This window comes from Pristiophorus japonicus, chromosome 20, assembly GCF_044704955.1.
Source record: "Pristiophorus japonicus isolate sPriJap1 chromosome 20, sPriJap1.hap1, whole genome shotgun sequence".
NCBI classification, from domain to species: Eukaryota; Metazoa; Chordata; class Chondrichthyes; family Pristiophoridae; genus Pristiophorus; species Pristiophorus japonicus.
The window spans coordinates 31,787,719-31,807,388 of NC_091996.1; the positions used below are offsets into that span (position 1 = coordinate 31,787,719).

Below are 19,670 nucleotides of genomic sequence, written 5' to 3' on the forward strand. Positions count from 1 at the left end.
TAGAATAGGCAGGGATACAGTCTGTCAGCAACAACATCTGTGCTTTCAAGCTATGTACAGACTTGCTCATAGTGAACATGCCTTTAATTAGGTATGGAAAAGAGAAGGCAATGACATCAGACCCAAAAAAAGATTTCTTCTATCCATTTGTGTAAAGAACACCATCACCTAATGTTAATATGGAACCGTTTTCCAGCATAAACCTCTGTATAGATTTGGACAAATGCCTCCTCCATTAACACAGTTCAGGTTTTTGAAATCAATTTAAATTTCAAGGCTACGTGGCATTCTATCTTTTTAAAAAAAAAACACACATGGTTCACTTAAGACTTAAAATTACTTTAAAAATTCATTTAAATAAATGAAAAAATACTTCCACCATAATTTCATATCAGTCAGAACACAATAGCTTATTTTAAAGCTTTTCAGTGAAAAGCAACATGCTGGCGAAGGATTAGAATAACTGTATGGGACACCTGTGAAAGCTATTTCTGAGACGGACATGATCATAGCAGAGATGGTGATGTATCATTATATGAATGGGAATGCTTGAATCTGTCTTAGTTGACTTCAGTAGATAAAAAAAAGTTACATGTCATTCATGTGACATTGCAATGAGCAGCATACTTAGTGTCAATTTCCCCACTAGATGTTTCACTCGCTGCAGTTACTACGAGAAAACTGCACAGCCAACATAAATTGTATTATATCAACCTCTCGACGAAGCAGATGCCTAGAACGAGAGAATTTTCTCAGTGTATCAGAAGAATCAGTAGTCGTGAGCAGGCATATTGCTGAAGAAATGCTACCTGTAATGTCAGATATGAGGTCTACTCAAAACAAGAGCATGTTTTCCTCTAAGCGTTCAATCAAGCAATCATATCAAGCGCTCTTCGGGTGGCACTTTAAGGACACTATCCATCTCCAGTCGAGCCCCCGCCACTTCCTGTTGGCTTGGATTGTACGTCCCTTCTGTCTGGCGCTTTTTACGTGCAGTAAGAACCACAAAAATAAGAGCTATTACAATCAGCAGCACACTCCCACACACCACCGGCACAGCCACTGCCAGTAACGGGACAGGGTCGGCACTTTTCCCTCTCTGTAAAGATAATGGGAGACAATAAGTGGGCCGCACACCGCTGCAGATAAATGCATTGTTCATCTCCATAGGAATCGACTAAAATATAAGTTAAATGATGCAGATACAGGAAGCAAAAACACAACAGACAAAGCACTGGACAAGGAAACAGTACAGACAGGGCAAGCAAACTGAGCATTGTTAATAAACCAGTAACAATAGTGTGAACGCACCAAATGAATATTGTGGCTTGGAGCACCTTAAAGTGAATAACCATTGGCCCATGTCAGTGGCACTTGTGAGATCTATTCAGAGAGAGTGTGGCACAGATTTGTAGTTTGAGAAATCTTCATCGATGGAATGAATTTTGTGTCCATTACAACAGTTCTCCCCACCCCCGGCCCCAGATACAAACCTGAACGATCTACTCACACACAAACAGCAGAATGTCCCACTTTCAGTGGGCTTGCACAGGATTGAGCCAATTGATATACAGCTATGCTTATCATCTGGAACAAAAGGAGAACTTATGGAATTAACTGGGTCCTGGATGTCTGTAAATTTCCAGTGTAGTTACAGAATGATTAAATCACAGATCATTCCGCCACTTGTTCTATTCCACTAAATTATTCTTCATATGAGGAATGTTTAAAGGGATCAATAACTTAAAAAGGCCTAAATGAAGTTCCAGCACCTAGGCCTGGCTATTCCAGCACGAGCCTGTTCTGAAAATTTCTCTCAAATAGCAAGTAAATTAGTGACTTTCTGGTAAAGACCTTCTTAAGGAATTTACCGTACTCCAGCTGAGTCCTGGCTACATCACGAAATCCGAGCCAACTAAATTAGGTCTCCAAGGGGTGCAAATGCTTCTCTCCCATCCCCACCACATGGTGACACCCAAAATGTCTCCTGTATTTTGCCCTGAAACATAGAAAATAGGTGCAGGAGTAGGCCATTCGGCCCTTCAAGCCTGCAGCACCATTCAATAAGATCATGGCTGATCATGCACCTTCAGTACCCCATTCCTGCTTTCACTCCATACCCCATGATCCCTTTAGCCGCAAGGGCCACATCTAACTCCCCTTTGAAGATATCTAACGAACTGACCTCAACAACTTTCTGCGGTAGAGAATTCCACAGGTTCACAATTCCCTGAGTGAAGAAGTTTCTCCTCAGCTTGGTCCTAAATGGCTTACCCCTTATCCTTAGAATGTGACGCCTGGTTCTGGATTTCCCCAACATCGGGAACATTCTTCCTGCATCTAACCTGTTCAATCTCTGTGATCCCCTCTCATTCTTCTAAATTCCAGTGAATATAAGCCTAGTTGATCCAATCTTTCTTCATATGTCAGTCCTGCCATCCCGGGAATCAGTCTGGTGAACCTTCGCTGCACTGCATGATAGTCACAATAGTATGCAAAGTGGATTGAGTTTGCAGTAAGGCCAGGAAGTTGGTTTAGCTGCCAAACTCTTGGTAATCTGATCTTACTTTTAATAGGAATAGATCATTCAGTGGCTTGAGTCTTCCGCCATTCTGTTACATCAAGGCTGATCTGTACCTTAACTCCATTTATCCATATTTTCTCCATGTCCCTTGATACTCTTATCTAACATAAATCTATTGATCTCAATCTTGAAAATGTCAATTGAACCAGTATCCACAGCTTTTTGGGTAAGAGGCATTCTTTTATAATTATGGCACCCCTGGCAGTAGTAAATTTGTAATCCTTTAAATTGACTTTCATCCACTTCAATCAACATAGCAACTAACAAAAGCTACAATTTCAGAAAAATATACTGCAGTTTTTTTAACGTGAATAATAAATGTACCAGAAAGAACAGCAAACACAAACTCACATAGGAGCAGTTCTTGTATCACTTCTGTTCATGGTGATTTCAATGCATTTATTCATGTTTTTTCACTGGTCATTATATTTAGCTTTTCTCATGCCTCTTATAATGCTGCACTTGATTAAGCAGTTTTGAGGGGATCAATCACTCAATTTGCCAGGCCAATACCTCATTATGAATCTCTCAGTAGCACAGTACACAACAGTTAGTGCTATATCCTATGAGTACTCTCACCATTAAAGGTGAAATCTACTGGTTTTGTGTGTCTGTTGTTTCCTGTAATTGCCTTTGTGCACAGATTTATCTGTAACAAAAATTATTTTCATAACATCTAAAGCTTCAAAAAGTTGAATAGAGTAACTAACTACCCTTGAACTGGAAATCCCATTTTTTGTATTTTAACTGCAACAGTGTTCCAGTTTGCAATTTAAGTAACTTTTTTGCAACATTTGCCTTTTCATTGCTTAGTTTCAGACCAGGTTAGAAACTGTTTAAGTTAAAGCAGGGTAACTATTATTGTCCTGCCCGCTTTCTGTGTCACCTCAGGAGCTTGTCGAGGAGATAATTTAATCATTCTAAAAATATTCAAGAAGTAGAAGTTATATAGGATACTTACTGTTTTGTGGATTTTGAAGTCGCAAGCTTCCAGCTTGCTGTAGGTGAAACCCATTTGATGAATGATTAGAAGCAGGGCTTTATTATCTCCTTGTTGGCCCCACAACAGACTACAGAAGCCCTGAAGATTTTCTGTAGAAGACTAAATCCAGCCATATGGCTACATTACACATTCAAATACACAGTACTGTGAACCACATTTATGCACAAATCATAAATGCTTTGCTAATGGGAGAGTTGCTATTTAATACTTAATACAGTCAAAGCTTCAGCAAGGTGTGCATTGCAAACAAGGTGAGAGCTTTTTCTTGCTGATGGACAAATTGGAGATAATAGTCAACCCCAGAGGAATAAGTACTTGATAAGGAGGCTAATTCAATTAACCAAACCAGCACCCCTTCATTGCAACTAAAATTCTCAACGCAGCAATAATTGCTCCAAACACATACTGCATTTTGTTAACACATTTCTGAAAGCAATCTTTGATATTTGGTTTGCTGATGTATTCTGTTTAATTCTGATCCTGAAATAGTAACGTTTTTACAATGTTAACAAATGGGAGTAATTGGGGCAATCAGCAGTAATTGGTTCATAACATGTACTTTAATCTCAATAGCCTTATAATTTTGCAAAAGAAAAGTTTTAAAATGCAGTACTATTACAATATTAATCCAGCCGTTGAATTTCAGGAGAACATATTTTTATTATGTTATAATAGGATCTTGGTCGCAATATTAATTGTAAGGCTATTGTTAACTAGCACAATGTTAGAGTTATTGTTTTCTCATTTTAATTATATTGTATATTAAAACTGCAAGTTAGAATAATGATGTCCAGTAATTTCTTCTTGAATTCTTAATTTCTATAATCTGCATGGAAGAATGTTTGTTTTACATACTATTCAGATTCTGACATTGTGATGAGACCCTTATTTTAATTTTATTTTCCTCCCAAGTGTTGCTTCGATTACTTTCGCAGGTATGGGATGGTTTGTCATTTGAATGTTAATTGCTCTCCAACTTTAGATGTAATTTATAACATTTAATTGTAAGCTTTACCTATATAAAGTCCAAAATGTTTAACATTTCAGTTAAAGAAGCTGGAGCAGAGAATTGTTTGCATATCGTAAGTCATTAACTGAAGAACACAATTGGTTTTGGCTAAACTAGTAAAACAGTGGGCAAATCAGTTGCAATTAATCTAGCAAAACTCTGGGCTAGTTGAGTGATACAAGCAATTTACAAATGGCCATATGGAAATTTGAAGCCCTATAAGTCAGTGCAGCATTAATCTCAAGTTAATATAATGCAAGATTAGTTAAAACTGATTTAATGCATTTGAATCTATAACATCGAATCCTATTTTCAAAACAAAGTACTGAATACTTAACTGTTGTGCAAATATAAAAATTGGTGTTCACCTCACTGTACAAAAAACATGCTATTATGATACAGTAGTCTCTGCCTAGTCCAAATGACTAGCTTTAAAAAAAAAATACATTTTTAAGGTTTTTTTTCCACACAAGCTTGTTGGAAAGATTTGCATGTGAGCCAATTGGCTGCAATAAACTTGCTTTGAAAAAAATTGCCTTTCCAATTTTAATTTAACAAAGGAGTGTAACGGATGGGATATACATATACAATTTATTATACTATAGATATTAGATCTGAAGATCATACATATATAACTAATGAAATGCTTTGTTACTTAAGTTTAATATGTTCACAGCAGTGAAACAGCATGGAGCAAAACGCAACTGCCTCCGACTACAACCTTGTATACTAATTAATAAAATGAATCATGGAATCTGATACAGCAGTTTATTTTTAAAGTATATTCAATCATTGAAAACCACGTTACATTATTGTTAACATCTGTGTTGCTATCTTTTCACCCTAAAGTCCCATGGTGATTTTCACACAAATGTGCAGGAGTTAAATTGTTTTTTTGCCACAAAGTTAATTAATATGGAAAAATAATTAACTGATCATTTAGTATCAGGGGTTTTGTAAGTGGTGTACAACTATTGGTACCAGAGTAGCTGATCCATGCAACTTGGCCCTGAAAACAGAGGCTGAATGCATTTCTTACTACACATCTTTCCAGGTTTGTCTAACTTCACCCCACACACTCTCCACCTAAGGATTAATTATTCTGTGGCCTGGAACAGAAGGTTCTTAAGCAATCAACCTTTTTATCCCTTATAACCCTGTTGTGGTGTAGACCAAATCTGGACATGCACTATACAGTAATATAATTTTGTATTGGCACGGGCAGGGTATATCAAACAGGACACGAACTCGTGAAGGATCTGAGTCATATCCATGGGCTTTACATGGTTTTAAAGCGCTTGCATTCCTGTCGTGGACGATAGGTAATGACAACTTAGTGCAGCAGGATTGATGATATAAAATGGGGTTGGAAATTTAAACCTACTATTCTGTTAAACTAAGTTTTTATAAATTTGATCTTCCAATAAACCTTTTGACAGTAAGACTGTTTATCCTGTTTGAGTTTAGCTGGGTGAGTTGAATCAAACCTCGAAAGAAGAGATTAAATCTCACTTTTCTGTTGGCTCTAAGGGTCAGAAGTGAAATCAGTTGGGCTCAACTCTGCTTCTTGTGGTTAACAATTGCAATACTAATTGTTTAACTTCTCAATCAGTGATTATGCAGTGACTTTTGAGGCTGGAGGTTGAAATACTCTGTTGGGGCAAATTTGCAACAACTTGAATGTATACAACACCTTTAATGTAGAAAAATGCCCAAAGGTGTTTCACAACCCTAATCTGCCAAACATTGACATCGAGCCAACCATGGAGGTATTAGGAGGCAGGTAAAGCTTGGTCAAACGGGTAGGTCTTTTTTTTAAAGGTAGGTCTTAACGGAGAAGAGAGATTTAGGGAGGGAATTCCAGAGCTTAGGACCTAAATGGCTGAAGGTATGGTGGCCAATTGTGGGGCGAAGGAGGTGGGGATGTGGGAGGCCAACGTTAGAGGAACGCAGTGTTCTTCAAGGATTGTAGGAGGTTACAGAGATAGAGAGGGGTGAGGCCATGAAGAGATTTGAAGCTAAGGATGAGAATTTTGAATTCGAAGTATTGGACCACCGGGAACCAATGTAGGTCAACAAGCACAGGGTTAATGGGTAAGCAGGACGGTGTGGGTTAGGATATGAGCAAGAGTTTTGGATGAGATGAGACCAAGCTTAGTGTAAAATAAAAGTGTTTATTAATTGATTCTGTGTATGTATAAATGTTAAAAGTGGAGATTATACGGAAAGGCCTGTTTGTGTTGAAATAAAATGGAAGCCCACAAATTGCCAGCAAGGGCTAAGTTTTGTAAGAAACAAAATGAAAGCCCCCAGAGGTGCCGCATGGCTTTTGTATATTGGAAAGCCATTTAAAATAATCAGAGAGGGCTGAGCCAGACCAGACAGCCACATGTGTGAGGAGAGCCAATAAGGAGCTGCCCTGGAACCAAAGTCCAATCGAAAGGCTTTCTGAGGACAATGGCCTCGAGGAATATAAAAAACGCAAGCCAGAAACTTTTCTCCCTGCTGGACACACGGCAAAAGGCCTCTTGTTGAAGTTCAGCCAAATCAGCATGTCGTGTGTTCAAACCAGCCAGTCAAAGGGACGTGCAGGTAACATAAAAACTGACTGCGAAAGCTTCTATAGATATGTGAAGAGAAAAAGATTAGTGAAAACTAATGTAGGTCTCTTGCAGTCAGAATCAGGGGAATTCATAATGTGAACAAGGAAATGGCAGACCAATTGAATAAATACTTTGGTTCTGTCTTCACTAAGGAAGGCACGAATAACCTCCCGAAAATACTAGGGGACCGAGGGTCGAGCGAGAAGGGGGAACTGAGGGAAATCCTTATTAGTCAGGAAATGGTGTTGGGGAAATTGAAGGGACTGAAGGCCAATAAATCCCCAGGGCCTGATAGTCTGCATCCCAGAGTAATTAAGGAAGTGGCCGTAGAAATAGTGGATGCATTGGTCGTCATTTTCCAACATTCCATGGACTCTGGTTCAGTTCCTATGAATTGGAGGGTAGCTAATGTAACCCTACTTTTTAAAAAAGGAGGGAGGGAGAAAACAGGAAATTATAGACCGGTTAACCTGACATCGGTAGTGGGGAAAATGTTGGAATCAATTATTAAAGATGTAATAGCAGCTCATTTGGAAAGCAGTCACAGGAGCGGACCAAGTCAGCATGGATTTATGAAAGGGAAATCATGCTTGACAAATCATCTAGAATTTTTTGAGGATGTAACTAGTAGAGTGGATAAGAGAGAACCAGTGGATGTGGTGTATTTAGACTTTCAAAAGGCTCTTGACAAGGTCCCACACAAAAGATTAGTGTGTAAAATTAAGGCACATGGGTTTGGGGATAATGTATTGACGTGGATAGAGAACTGGTTGGCAGACAGGAAGCAAAGAGTGGGAATAAACAGGTCCTTTTCAGAATGGCAGACAGTGACTAGTGGGGTACCGCAAGGGAGCCCAGCTATTTACAATATATATTAATGACTTAAATGAAGGAATTGAATGTAATACCTCTAAGTTTGCAGATGACACTAAGCTGGGTGGCAGTGCGAGCTGCGAGGAGGATGCTAGGAGGCTGCAGGGTGACTTGGACAGGTTAGGTGAGTGGGCAAATGCATGGTAGATGCAGTATAATGTGGATAAGTGTGAGTTTATCCATTTTGCTTGCAAAAACAGGAAGGCAGATTATTATCTGAATGGTGACAGATTAGGAAAAGGGGAGGTGCAACAAGACCTGGGTGTCATGGTACATCAGTCATTGAAGGTAGGCATGCAGGTACAGCAGGCAGTAAAGAAGACAAATGGCATGCTGGCCTTCACAGTGAAGGGATTTGAGTATAGGAGCAGGGAGGTCTTACTGCAGTTGTACAGGGCCTTGGTGAGACCACACCTTGAGTATTGTGTGCAATTTTGGTCTCCTAATCTGAGGAAGGACATTCTTGCTATTGAGGGAGTGCAGCGAAGGTTCACCAGACTGATTGCCCTACTCCTGCACCTACTTTCTATGTTTCTATGACGTAACGTATATCACTCATTATTATAACCTCATTGTAGCTCTGTTATAACATAATTGACAACTGTTGGTAATGTGCATGTATGTGTCTTTTTAAGATAACTGATCACTGCTGCTAATGTGCATGAGTGTATGCTTTTAATAAACCCTTCCAATTGTTTTGAACGAATCGTCTCACTGTGAAACATAAGCCCAGAGAGATTCAGAAATCTTACATTCGATAAGATGAAATTTATGGAGGATGGGAGGCTGGCCAGGAGAGCATTGGAATAGTCTAGTCTGGAGGTGACAATGACATGGATAAGGATTTTGTCAGCAGATGGGATCGAGACGGGCAATGCTACAAAGTCAGAAGGAGGTGGTCTTTGTGATGGACAGGATATAGGGATCAAATAGGATGCAGAGACTGCGAACAGACAGCTTCAACCTGAGACAGTGGGCGTGGAGGGAGTCGGAGTTGGTCGTGGGGACCAAAGGCGATGGCTTCGATCTAGACAAATAAATTTCAGCTCATCCAAAACTGGTTGGCAGACAAGCAGGCTGACAACACAGACGCAGTGGAGAGGTCAAGAGAGATGGTGGAGACGTAGATCTGGGTGTTGTCAGTGTATATGTGGAACCTGATGGCATGTCTTTGGATGATGTTGCTGAGGGACAGCATGTAGATGAGGAAGCAGAGGGGACAAGGATAGATCTTTACCCTAAATATATCCTGTGCTGTGCATGACCTGGGAGTATTAGTTATTGACACCGAGTTGAAGAATGTCACATTCTGCTGCACTGACATACAACACCGCAGTATCAGAAAAGGGGAACTTAACTGTATACTAGGAAGAAGCATCAATATAGATAATTACTTCAAAATGGTATACACACCATAAGGCCACCAGAATTTAAATGCACCTCATTTCCTCCCTCCCTGTTATTTTGGCTTTAGTTGTGACAGCAAGGCCACCAAGGAGAGACCTTTTTGGTGGCCCGGCCGAACCCACGGCCATAATTGTCGGCTCGACCTGGCAGTCGGCCGACAAAAAATAACATGACGCCGCCGGCAGTGCCACCTCCCCTTTAAGGCAGCCAAGCCGCAGAGAGTGTACCGACAGCAAAAGCTGTCAGTGCCACCTCCCCTTTAAGGCAGCCAAGCCGCAGAGAGTGTACCGACAGCAAAAGCTGTCAGTGCCACCTCCCCTTTAAGGCAGCCAAGCCGCAGAGAGTGTACCGACAGCAAAAGCTGTCAGTGCCACCTCCCCTTTAAGGCAGCCAAGCCGCAGAGAGTGTACCGACAGCAAAAGCTGTCAGTGCCACCTCCCCTTTAAGGCAGCCAAGCCGCAGAGAGTGTACCGACAGCAAAAGCTGTCAGTGGCACCGACCGGAGGCAGCGCCACTTCCGTCGGGCAATTCCGGGAAAGGGGCAATTTCATGCGGGGCAATTTCAGGAAGGGGCCGCCGCCGGTCGGTAAGGGCTCGGTGCGTGCACGCCGCGGCGGGAAAACGGGCGGAGAGGTCCCCTACACCGCTCTAAACCCGAGGATGGACAATTTTTTTTTAAATGGCGTCCCCTCCGCGGACACTTGGCGGCTATTCCGCACTGACCTGGGGCCGCTGTTTTCAGGCGGCCACGAGCCTTATAGAAAGAGGAAATTTCGGCCCCATGATATATCAAGAAGCCATAATTGGGCAGAGCACTCCAGGTTTCAGATTCAATTTAATGCTCACCCTTGAACTATAATTAAATTTCACTATGTCCAGTTTTATTGATTGATTTTGAAAAGTCTGGTAGGTCTAGACTGAGGTGAGGAGAAGATGGCAGTTAGACAAACTAACTAACTGTAGTCTATTATTCATGAACTGTTCCAATTGCGGCACTTACAGTCATAATGTAAACATCCAACAAATGTTTGCAACTTCAAAAATACTTTGTGTCATCTTTTTAATGTTTCTGATGAGTAACAAGCTGTTAACATAATGAAGCTGCATGAATAATAAACTGCTCCACTATATCTTAATCTTAATGCTAATTGCACACGCAGAAGCAGTGTGATAAAACACACAGCCATGTGTCTCTGAGATTACCAATTAATGCCACAATCCCATCGGTGACAGAAGATTAATGCCATCCTTGCTGAAGTAACTGTCAGTCACATCTGTTTGTAAACCTGGACCAATGCTTATTCAGATAAACATCCCAGCAGGAAGTACTATGTGAGCGTGTTGCTGGGTTGGATAATTATGTAAAGTGCCACTGGTATGAGCAAGATGCAACTCTTTATACATTCTGGAAACACATCCTGGTAAAGAACATTACACTAAAAACGGAAAAAGCACATTGAGAATGAAGGAACACAGCCAGCAGAAAACACACCAATGGTTTATTCCAATGCAGTGCACAACATGTCATTCAGGAAATGTTAGTAGACAAAAATGATTTTAGTAATCATTGAGTAAGTCCTTATTAAAAGCCATATAGGAAAAAATAGCTCTGTTTGTTAAAGACAGAAACGGTTAATGTGTTAAACACTGGGTATTATCAGCAGATTAATCCTCTCCCATTTATTAACTTTCCAAAAGGGCTTCTTTGGTTCCTTGAAAAGGCAATGAGTGCGGAGTTCCACACTCCTGCCAGCAAGGAAGGAATAAATAAAATGACACATTCTGGTAAGATATACTGCATAGAAAACAATTCTTGGACTAACTACCTTTTGATGAGCTGCTGTCAGCTATCCTGATTGAGAGAGGATTAGTCGTTATTGAGGCACTAAATTCTTCGGAAGAAGGGAAGTTTGGAAGACTTTCTTCTCCCAAATAAATAAGAAAATACACCAGATGACATATTTGTGGAGGAAATAGAAATGACAGACAAGAAGATACAAAAACAAATATTAAGGCAAATCAATTTATGCTTTGAATATTTCCCAAGCCTGATAAATGTTTTTCGCTGTACATTATAACAGTTCTGAGCTGAGGAGAAGCAATAGCAAATGAGCAAAAGAAATTCCAAGGTCATAAAGAAAATCATGTTGGATGTCAAGTAAGGCATTCTCATATTATTCATTTGATTGCACACACTAGCATTCCCCATGATAACCCATGCTCTTTAATAAACTAAATCCAGTGTCACCCGAAAGAACCCAGCACATGCAGGTATCCATTCCAAGACTACATTAGCAACAGTATGCCCACCCTGTGATTATAGGGTAGAAGAAGCACTGCATTCTGGAATAAGGAACTATTTGAATGATAGCAGATTCAAGCATTCCCATGTGATTAAACAAACGACCCAACATGCACTAAACCCTAGAATGAAAGTATTGATGGTTCCCTGCAGATCTAAAAAAAATAATGTAGCATATGGTCTATTTACAAAAGAGTTATATAAACTCCATTATGCACATTTAATTACAACACATGTTCAGAGTCCAAAAATATTCTTGATATGAACTGAATATGATCAGGTAAAAGTGATTGATGCAACATTACATCATGCATATTCTTAATCAAATTGGTTAATTTGTAGTTATACAGCGCATAAAATGGAAAGGAAACTCCCTTGAGTGTTGATGACTGTCAAAAATGGCAATAAAGTTGGCTAAAACTGTTCATAATTGTTTTTTCTCATGGTTTTATAAAACGATTTATTTAAACATTAAGATAATGTTTTTTTCAATAGTCGATTCAAGTTCTGTTGAAAATCATCAACCCATGAAATCCTAGCTGGTAAATCAAAGGTATTTATTTGAGCAAACACTTGCTGTAAATGTTAATCATATTTGCAACACAGACTTGGCTTCAAATCCTTCTACCCTAGTACTAGTCTTTTACTAAATAAAATAGGGCATGCAACGTTCTGTCCTGGAGCTGCAAGAGCCAAAGTAGTAAAAGGTGCAGAGTGTATATGCAATAATTCAACCTGAATCTGTACAAACAGAGGGACCTTGGCGTGCATGTCCACAGATCCCTGAAGGTAGCAGGACAGGGAGATAAAGTGGTTATGAAGGCATACAGGATACTTTCTTTTATTAGCTGAGGTACAGAATATAAGAGCAGGGAGGTTATGCTAAAACTGTATACAACACTGGTAGACCACAGCTAGTGCAGTTCTGGCCACCACATTACAGGAAAGATGTGATTGCACTAGAGAAGGCACAGGGGACATTTATGCGGATGTTGCCAGCATTGAAGAATGAAGAAAGATTGGATAGACTGGAGTTTTCTCTGGTACAGAGGAGGCTGAGGGGAGATTTAATTGAGGTGTATAAAATTATGAGGGGCCGAGATAATGGATAGGAATGACGTATTTCCCTTAGCAGAGAGGTTGATAACCAGGGGGCATAGAGTTAATGTAGTTGGTAGAAGGATTAGAGGGGAATTGAGGAGAAATATTTTCAGCCAGAGGGTGGTGGGGGTCTAGAACGCACTGCCTGTTAGGGTGGTAGAGGCAGAAACCCTCATCGCATTTAAAAAGCACTTGGATATGCACCTAAAGTGTTGTAACCTACAGGGTTACGGACCCAGAGCTGGAAAGTCGGGTTAGGCTGCAGGGCTCTTTTTGGACACGATGGGTTGAATGGTCTCATTCTGTGCTGTAAATTTCAATGATTCTATGAAACTTTAATCGACAGAATAGTTGCAGCATTAGTGCCATTGCTGGAGCTTGTATTGCACAATGTATTCGAGCTCCTTCAACAGGTTTTGAGTTTCCAATTTACTGTAAGTTTGCTTTTACAACCATCTTATTTTAGGGAAAAATGGCTGGAGTTTTGCTTGGCCGAAATCAATTCTTTAGATTGATAATTGAAATCTTAGTGAGTGCTCCTTGGTTTATCATCACTTTAATCTTATAGTTTTGGATAAACCTCCTGCACCTTTAAACTCTGACTGTGACTGCAACTTTAAAAATGCTTTTTTCCCCACTGTGCACAGATAGATGATTAATTAAGTGGAATCGTTAGAGAAATGCTTACCAGTACAATCTGTTAGGAAAATCGTTCATTTTTGTAGCGGAAATCAATCTTGGGAAGGTATGGTTTGTGTTTGAATATTAAATTGCTAATGATTGCAGTGAATCCCTAGATTCCAGGAAATCCACAGTGTGATGACTTGGTAATGAACAGCATAAGTACACAAACCAGACTAGGAGCTTCCACGAGGAGCACCTACACTAATGCAGTTCAGGGGTCTCAAGGCAGTAGTTATGGGCTCAAGATTAACACTTTAGCATGATTTTAAATGTGAGAGATTTAGAACTGAGGACAGGAGAAGCCTCTTCACGTAGTTCCAGGGCTGGTGGTTGAGGCAGAAAGTGGCAACATTCAGGATTATATCGGTTGGGTGGATGAAGGAAAAGGAGTTCAATAGATATGGGAACAGGCTGAGCAAATGTGATTAGAACTATTTGCTTGCCTGCAGGTTAAACGCTGACATCAACTGGTTGGGCCGAATGGCCTGTTTCCCTGTTTTTGCTTTTATTCACTGGAATTGAGAAGAATGAGAGGGGATCTCATAGAAACATATAAAATTCAGACGGGATTGGACAGGTTAGGTGCAGGAAGAATGTTCCCGAGATTGGGGAAGTCCAGATCCATGGGTCACAGTCAAAGGATAAGGGGTAAGCCATTTAGGACTGAGATGAGGAGAAACTTCTTCACTCAGAGAATTGTGAACCTGTGGAATTCTCTACCACAGAAAGTTGTTGGGGCCAGTTCGTTAGATATATTCAAAAGGGAGATAGATGTGGCCCTTACAGCTAAAGGGATCAAGGGCTATGGAGAGAAAGCAGGAATGGGGTACTAAAGTTGCATGATCAGCCATGATCATAATGAATGGTGGTGCAGGCTCGAAGGGCCGAATTGCCTACTCCTGCACCTATTTTCTATGTTTCTATGTTTTATGTGCTAATGACTTTAACATCGGTGAAATTGTACTTTCCATCTAACAGCAGGACTACACTTAATTATTTTCCTATTCCTTTGTGAACTGGCAGTAGATCTCGGAGCAGGAAGACAATGGGATATAATACTGGCAGGGGAGATCCACAATTTATTAGAACCTTAGCAGAGAAAAGATGTTAAAATGGGAGTACTCTGCCTTGATTAACTACTCAGTAACCTAACTGAGAATGGTGGAGGCCACATTTAGAGAGTGGACTGGGGTTTCTGCTCAGATTCCAACATGTGTTCAAGGGGACAAACTAAGTATCGTAGCCTCCTACTGCTGGATAACATGACTTGTGAAACATTAGGACCAGCAAAGATCTGCCTACAAACTTCCAATAGGACGAAAAATGTTTTTTTTTACTTGTATAGTATTCCATACATATTGTCACAACACATCCCTCCCTGGTATACAATAAATCCCCAGGCTTCACCAGATTTGGAAGGACTTGAGCAAATCTAGTACCAGACAAATTCTGTTTCAGGCTCCTCTGTGTTCATGTGCAGGATGAGATAGGACAAGAACTGAAAAAGATTTTGCCAAGGCAACAATGAGCAGAAGAAAGAAAGATCGCTTACATCAACCTCGCATTGTTCGCCCGCAAAATTGGCTCCACAAATGCATTCAAACTTGTTGACCAGGTTCTGGCACGTCCCTCCATTGTGGCAGGGGTTTGGGTCACATTCATTGACTTCTTCTTCACATCTAAAAAAAAGTTCAAGGTGGAAATTTAGTAACGAAGAGAGACCATACTAATTTGACAAACCAGTCCCTTTCCCAAAGTTATGTTGTGTGATTCAGACTGCTAGTCATTTGTAATGTCTATCAGTTCATTCCCTACAGTCTGGCATTCACATAAATGTGACAACATTGTTCAACATTCAACTGACAACATTTCACTTTATGTAAAAGTCCCTAGTTGGAAATGCATCTTATAGCATCCACAATATCAAGCCTTTTACTCAGGGCAAAAGCTTTATATTGCTTTTTTTTCATAGTGAGGAAAAACTGGTTACATTCCAAACCTGTAAGACAGTTTAAAGGATCACAATTAATTTCAAAGTAATCACATACGTACCTTAAATTAATAAAGTAGATAGTGCCATTTTTTACATTTCTAGGGCAAGACTTTGATAATGTAAACTTTCTGTAGCACATGACTCCCATTTCCAGGTGTAATGCTGAGGAATCCATAATAGACTCGTGGCATCCATAAATTATTCAGATCCATTGTCTTAATGAATGACTTTACTTTTCAACCATGTGTGATATTTCAGAGTACAGTCTGTCCCCTGTGCAGATGGAGTGACTGAATAAACAACCCAATTACAAGATGGAAGTTGTCTAGAGATGTTTAGATATGATGACCAATACATTGATGCACTTCAAACAGGTGATAGGTGATGCAGTGTGCAGGATTTCAATATTTTCTTTTCATAAATTTTTGCTAACTTTCTCCACTGTCCTGAAGACATTAACAAGTGTTTGTCCCGCCTGCAGTCACCATTCAGGAGCATGGGGAGCAATTTTGTGGCCAGGCTTGGGTTCATCCGAATTTAACGGCAGGACCTGATTACTATTTTTTGTCTCCGTTTTCCGGCTGGAACCAGCCAGATTGAGAAGCTGGCTCGTTGCCGGGGAGCAGAGAAGAGCGAGGGAGGGATCAGACCGGCCAGAAGGGGCGGGGGGGAAATTGAAGGCCAGAGGGGATCGGAGGGCAGGGTTGGGGGAAGGTCAGGGTCTGGAGCAGAGGGGAGATCAGAGGCCGAGGTCGGGGGATGATCAGAGGCCGAGGTCGGGGGACGATCGGAGGCCAGAAGGGAGATAGGAAGGGTTAGGGATGGGGGAGGGGGGATCAAGGTGGGGTTGTCCGATTGCAAGGGGTGGATGAAGCAGGTAAACTGGATCCAGCTGGTAAGTGGAAAGACACTTACCTCCTGAATCTTGCCGTCCTCGCGTCCCTTTAGCTGCCAGGTTTCCCGAGGCCTGGAAAACCTGACTGACGATGGCGGAAGCCTCAGTGGAGACTGTCAGCAGCCTATTTGGCGACAGGTGAGGGATGGGGGGAAGGAAAGTCCTCACATCCAAGCCTGTTCCTATAACCAGCTTCACAGGGGACACGACATATGTGTACTTTCAGCAGGAGTTGTTGGATAGGTACAATGTTAAAGGGGGTGCAAGAACAGAGAGACCTGAGAGTGCATATACACAAACCTTTGAAAGTGGCAGGACATGTTGAGAAGGCTGTTAAAAAAACATACAGGATCCTTGGCCTTAGAAATAGCGTAATTGGAGGGATTACCAGAAACATATGGGTTTGGGCCAGGTGGAATATAAAATTGCTAAAAACCTGAAACCCAACCCCAACCCACCTCTAATCCGCCCACTTCCTGTTTTAGCGGAGGCAGGATGGGGGCAGGCAATCAACCCACTTGTAGGAAAACGGGTTGGTCAGTTAAATATAATGAGTCTGTGTGCCTCAGAACTAACTATCATTTTAAATTTAACTGTTGTCAGCCGGGTTTCCCAGGCCTCAGGAAACCTGGCAGCTTAACATAGAAAATAGGTGCAAGAGCAGGCCATTCGGCCCTTCGAGCCTGCACCACCATTCAATATGATCGTAGCTGATCATGCAACTTCAGTACCCCACTCCTGCCTTCTCTCCATACCCTCTGATCCCTCCTAAAGGGACGTGAGGACTGCAAGATTCAGGAGGTAAATGCCTTTCCACTTACCTGCTGGATCCAGTTTACCTGCTTCATCCACCCCTTGTGAGCGGACAACCCCACTTCGACTCTTCTGATCTCTTTTCCCACCCCCCCACCCCCGCCATCTCCAACCCTTCCGATCTCCCTTCTGGCCTCCGATCTTCCCCCGGTCTCGGCCTCTGATCCAGACCCTGACCTTTCCCCAACCCAGGCCTCCAATCTCCCCTCTGGCCTTCAATTTCCCCCCCTCCACCCCTTCTGGCCTTTCCGATCCTTCCCTCATTCCTCTCTGCTCCCCGGCAACGAGCCAGCTTCTCAATCTGGCTGACTCCAGCCGGGAAACAGAGAGAAAAAATGGTAATCAGGTCCTGCCGTTAAATTCGGTTGAACCTGAGCCCAACCACAAAATTGCTCCCCAAGTTCCCTCCCACCTCCAAGAAATGATCTGGGCCATAGAGTACAACAGCAAAGAAGTTACGATAAACATTGATTAAACACTGGTTAGATCCCAACTGGAGTATTATGTCAAATTCTGGGCACCACAATTTAGGAAGGATATCAAGGCCGTAGTGGGGGTGCAGAGAATGGTATCAGGGGTGAGGGATATCAATTACATGGAAAGAATGGAGAATCTTGGGTTGTTCTCCTTAAAGCAGAGGAGGTTAAGAGGAGATATGGTAGAGGTGTTCAAAATCGTGAGGGTTCTCCTTAAAAAAAGGAGAAACAGTTTCCAGTGGCAGAAGGATCGGTAACCAGAGGAGACAGGTTTAAGGTGATTGGCAAAAGAACCAGAGGTGACACGAGGGAAAAAAATTGCAGGCAGCAAATTGTTATGATATGGAATGCACTGCCTGAAAGGGTCATGGAGCACTTTCTGCAGCAACCTTCAACAGAGAATTGGTTAAATACTAGAAGGGGGAAAATTTGCAAGGCTATGGGGAAAGACCATGGGTGTTGTACTAATTGAATAGCTCTTGCAAAGAGCTGGCACAGGCACTTTGGGTCAAATGGCCTCTATTGTGTTCCTAACACAGATGAGGTTGCACACAGGGAGGTTAAAGTAACAGTGACCTCAGTCTTTATTAAGACACTCCAGAGTGAGTAACAGGCCTTAGGGGCTGGCTTATATACAGTGCTCCCAAGGGATGCTGGGATCCCTTGGGACTTCAGGGGATGAGCTCCCTGGTGGCGGAAAATGGGAGTGCATACTTTACAGATACACAACATCACTCCGCCCCCCCCCCCCCCCCCCCAAAGTCAAAGTGAAAACTATTTACAAGGTGAGGCGGTTGGGAGCCTTTCTTTCCCTGGTGGACCGCCTCGGTACAAATGTCTGTTCTGGTGTGTTGGCTGTGCCCTCGCTGAGCTGGCGTGTTGTTGGCCCTGCAGGGCAGCTAGGTGAGCCTGGCCTTACTGGGCTGTTGGGCTTGATGGGTTCGATTTCCTGGTCCAGAGTGGTGTCGTTGATCCTTTGGGTGTGTGTTGTGGGCTCGAAAAAGGTGGTGTCTGCTATGGGTTGTTCAGGACAGTCTGTGAACCGCAGCCTCGCTTGGTCCAGGTGCTTTCTGCAAATTTTTCCATTGTCTAGTTTGACTACAAACACCCTATTCCCTTCTTTAGCTATCACCGTGCCCGCGATCCACTTGGGACCATGTCCATAATTTAGCACATACACAGGGTCATTCAGATCAATTTCCTGTGACACAGTGGCGCGACCATCGTTTACATTTTGTTGCTGCCGTCTGCTCTCTACCTGATCATGCAGGTTGGGGTGAACCAGCGAGAGTCTGGTTTTAAGTGTCCTTTTCATGAGTAGCTCAGCCGGGGGCACCCCTCTGAACAAGTGGGGTCTCGTGCAGTAGATGAGCAGTACTCGGGACAGGCGGGTTTGGAGAGAGCCTTCTGTGACTCGTTTAAGGCTCTGTTTGATGGTTTGTAATGACCGCTCTGCCTGCCCATTGGAGGCTGGTTTAAACGGGGCCGAGGTGACATGTTTGATCCCATTGCAGGTCATGAATTCTTTAAATTCGGCACTGGTGAAACATGGCCCGTTGTCACTGACCAGTATGTCAGGCAGGCCGTGGGTAGCAAACATGGCCCTCAGGCTTTCAATGGTGGCGGTGGCGGTGCTTCCTGACATTATTTCACATTCAATCCATTTTGAAAAAGCATCCACCACCACCAGGAACATTTTACCGAGAAACGGGCCCACATAGTCGACATGGATCCTTGACCATGGTCTGGAGGGCCAGGACCACAAACTTAGTGGCGCCTCTCTGTGCGCGTTGCTCAACTGAGCACACACGCTGCATTGCCGTACACAGGACTCTAAGTCAGAGTCGATACCTGGCCACCACACGTGGGATCTGGCTATTGCTTTCATCATTACTATACCCGGGTGTATGCTGTGGAGATCCGAGGT

At 42.2% G+C, this 19,670-nt stretch overlaps 1 protein-coding gene across 1 annotated transcript in view; it reads right to left on the reverse strand.

The window, feature by feature from the left end:
* Nucleotides 1-385: 385 nt before the first annotated feature.
* LOC139232467 (protein crumbs homolog 1-like) overlaps nucleotides 386-19,670 on the reverse strand; it is a 216,264-nt gene continuing 196,979 nt past the window's right edge. Inside the window, exons 12-13 of the mRNA XM_070862702.1 lie at nucleotides 15,119-15,245; nucleotides 386-1,099 (exon numbers count right to left, since the gene is read on the reverse strand). Coding sequence (XP_070718803.1) covers nucleotides 878-1,099; nucleotides 15,119-15,245 — 349 coding nt within the window. The 3' untranslated portion in view covers nucleotides 386-877. The remainder of the gene's footprint in view (nucleotides 1,100-15,118; nucleotides 15,246-19,670) is intronic.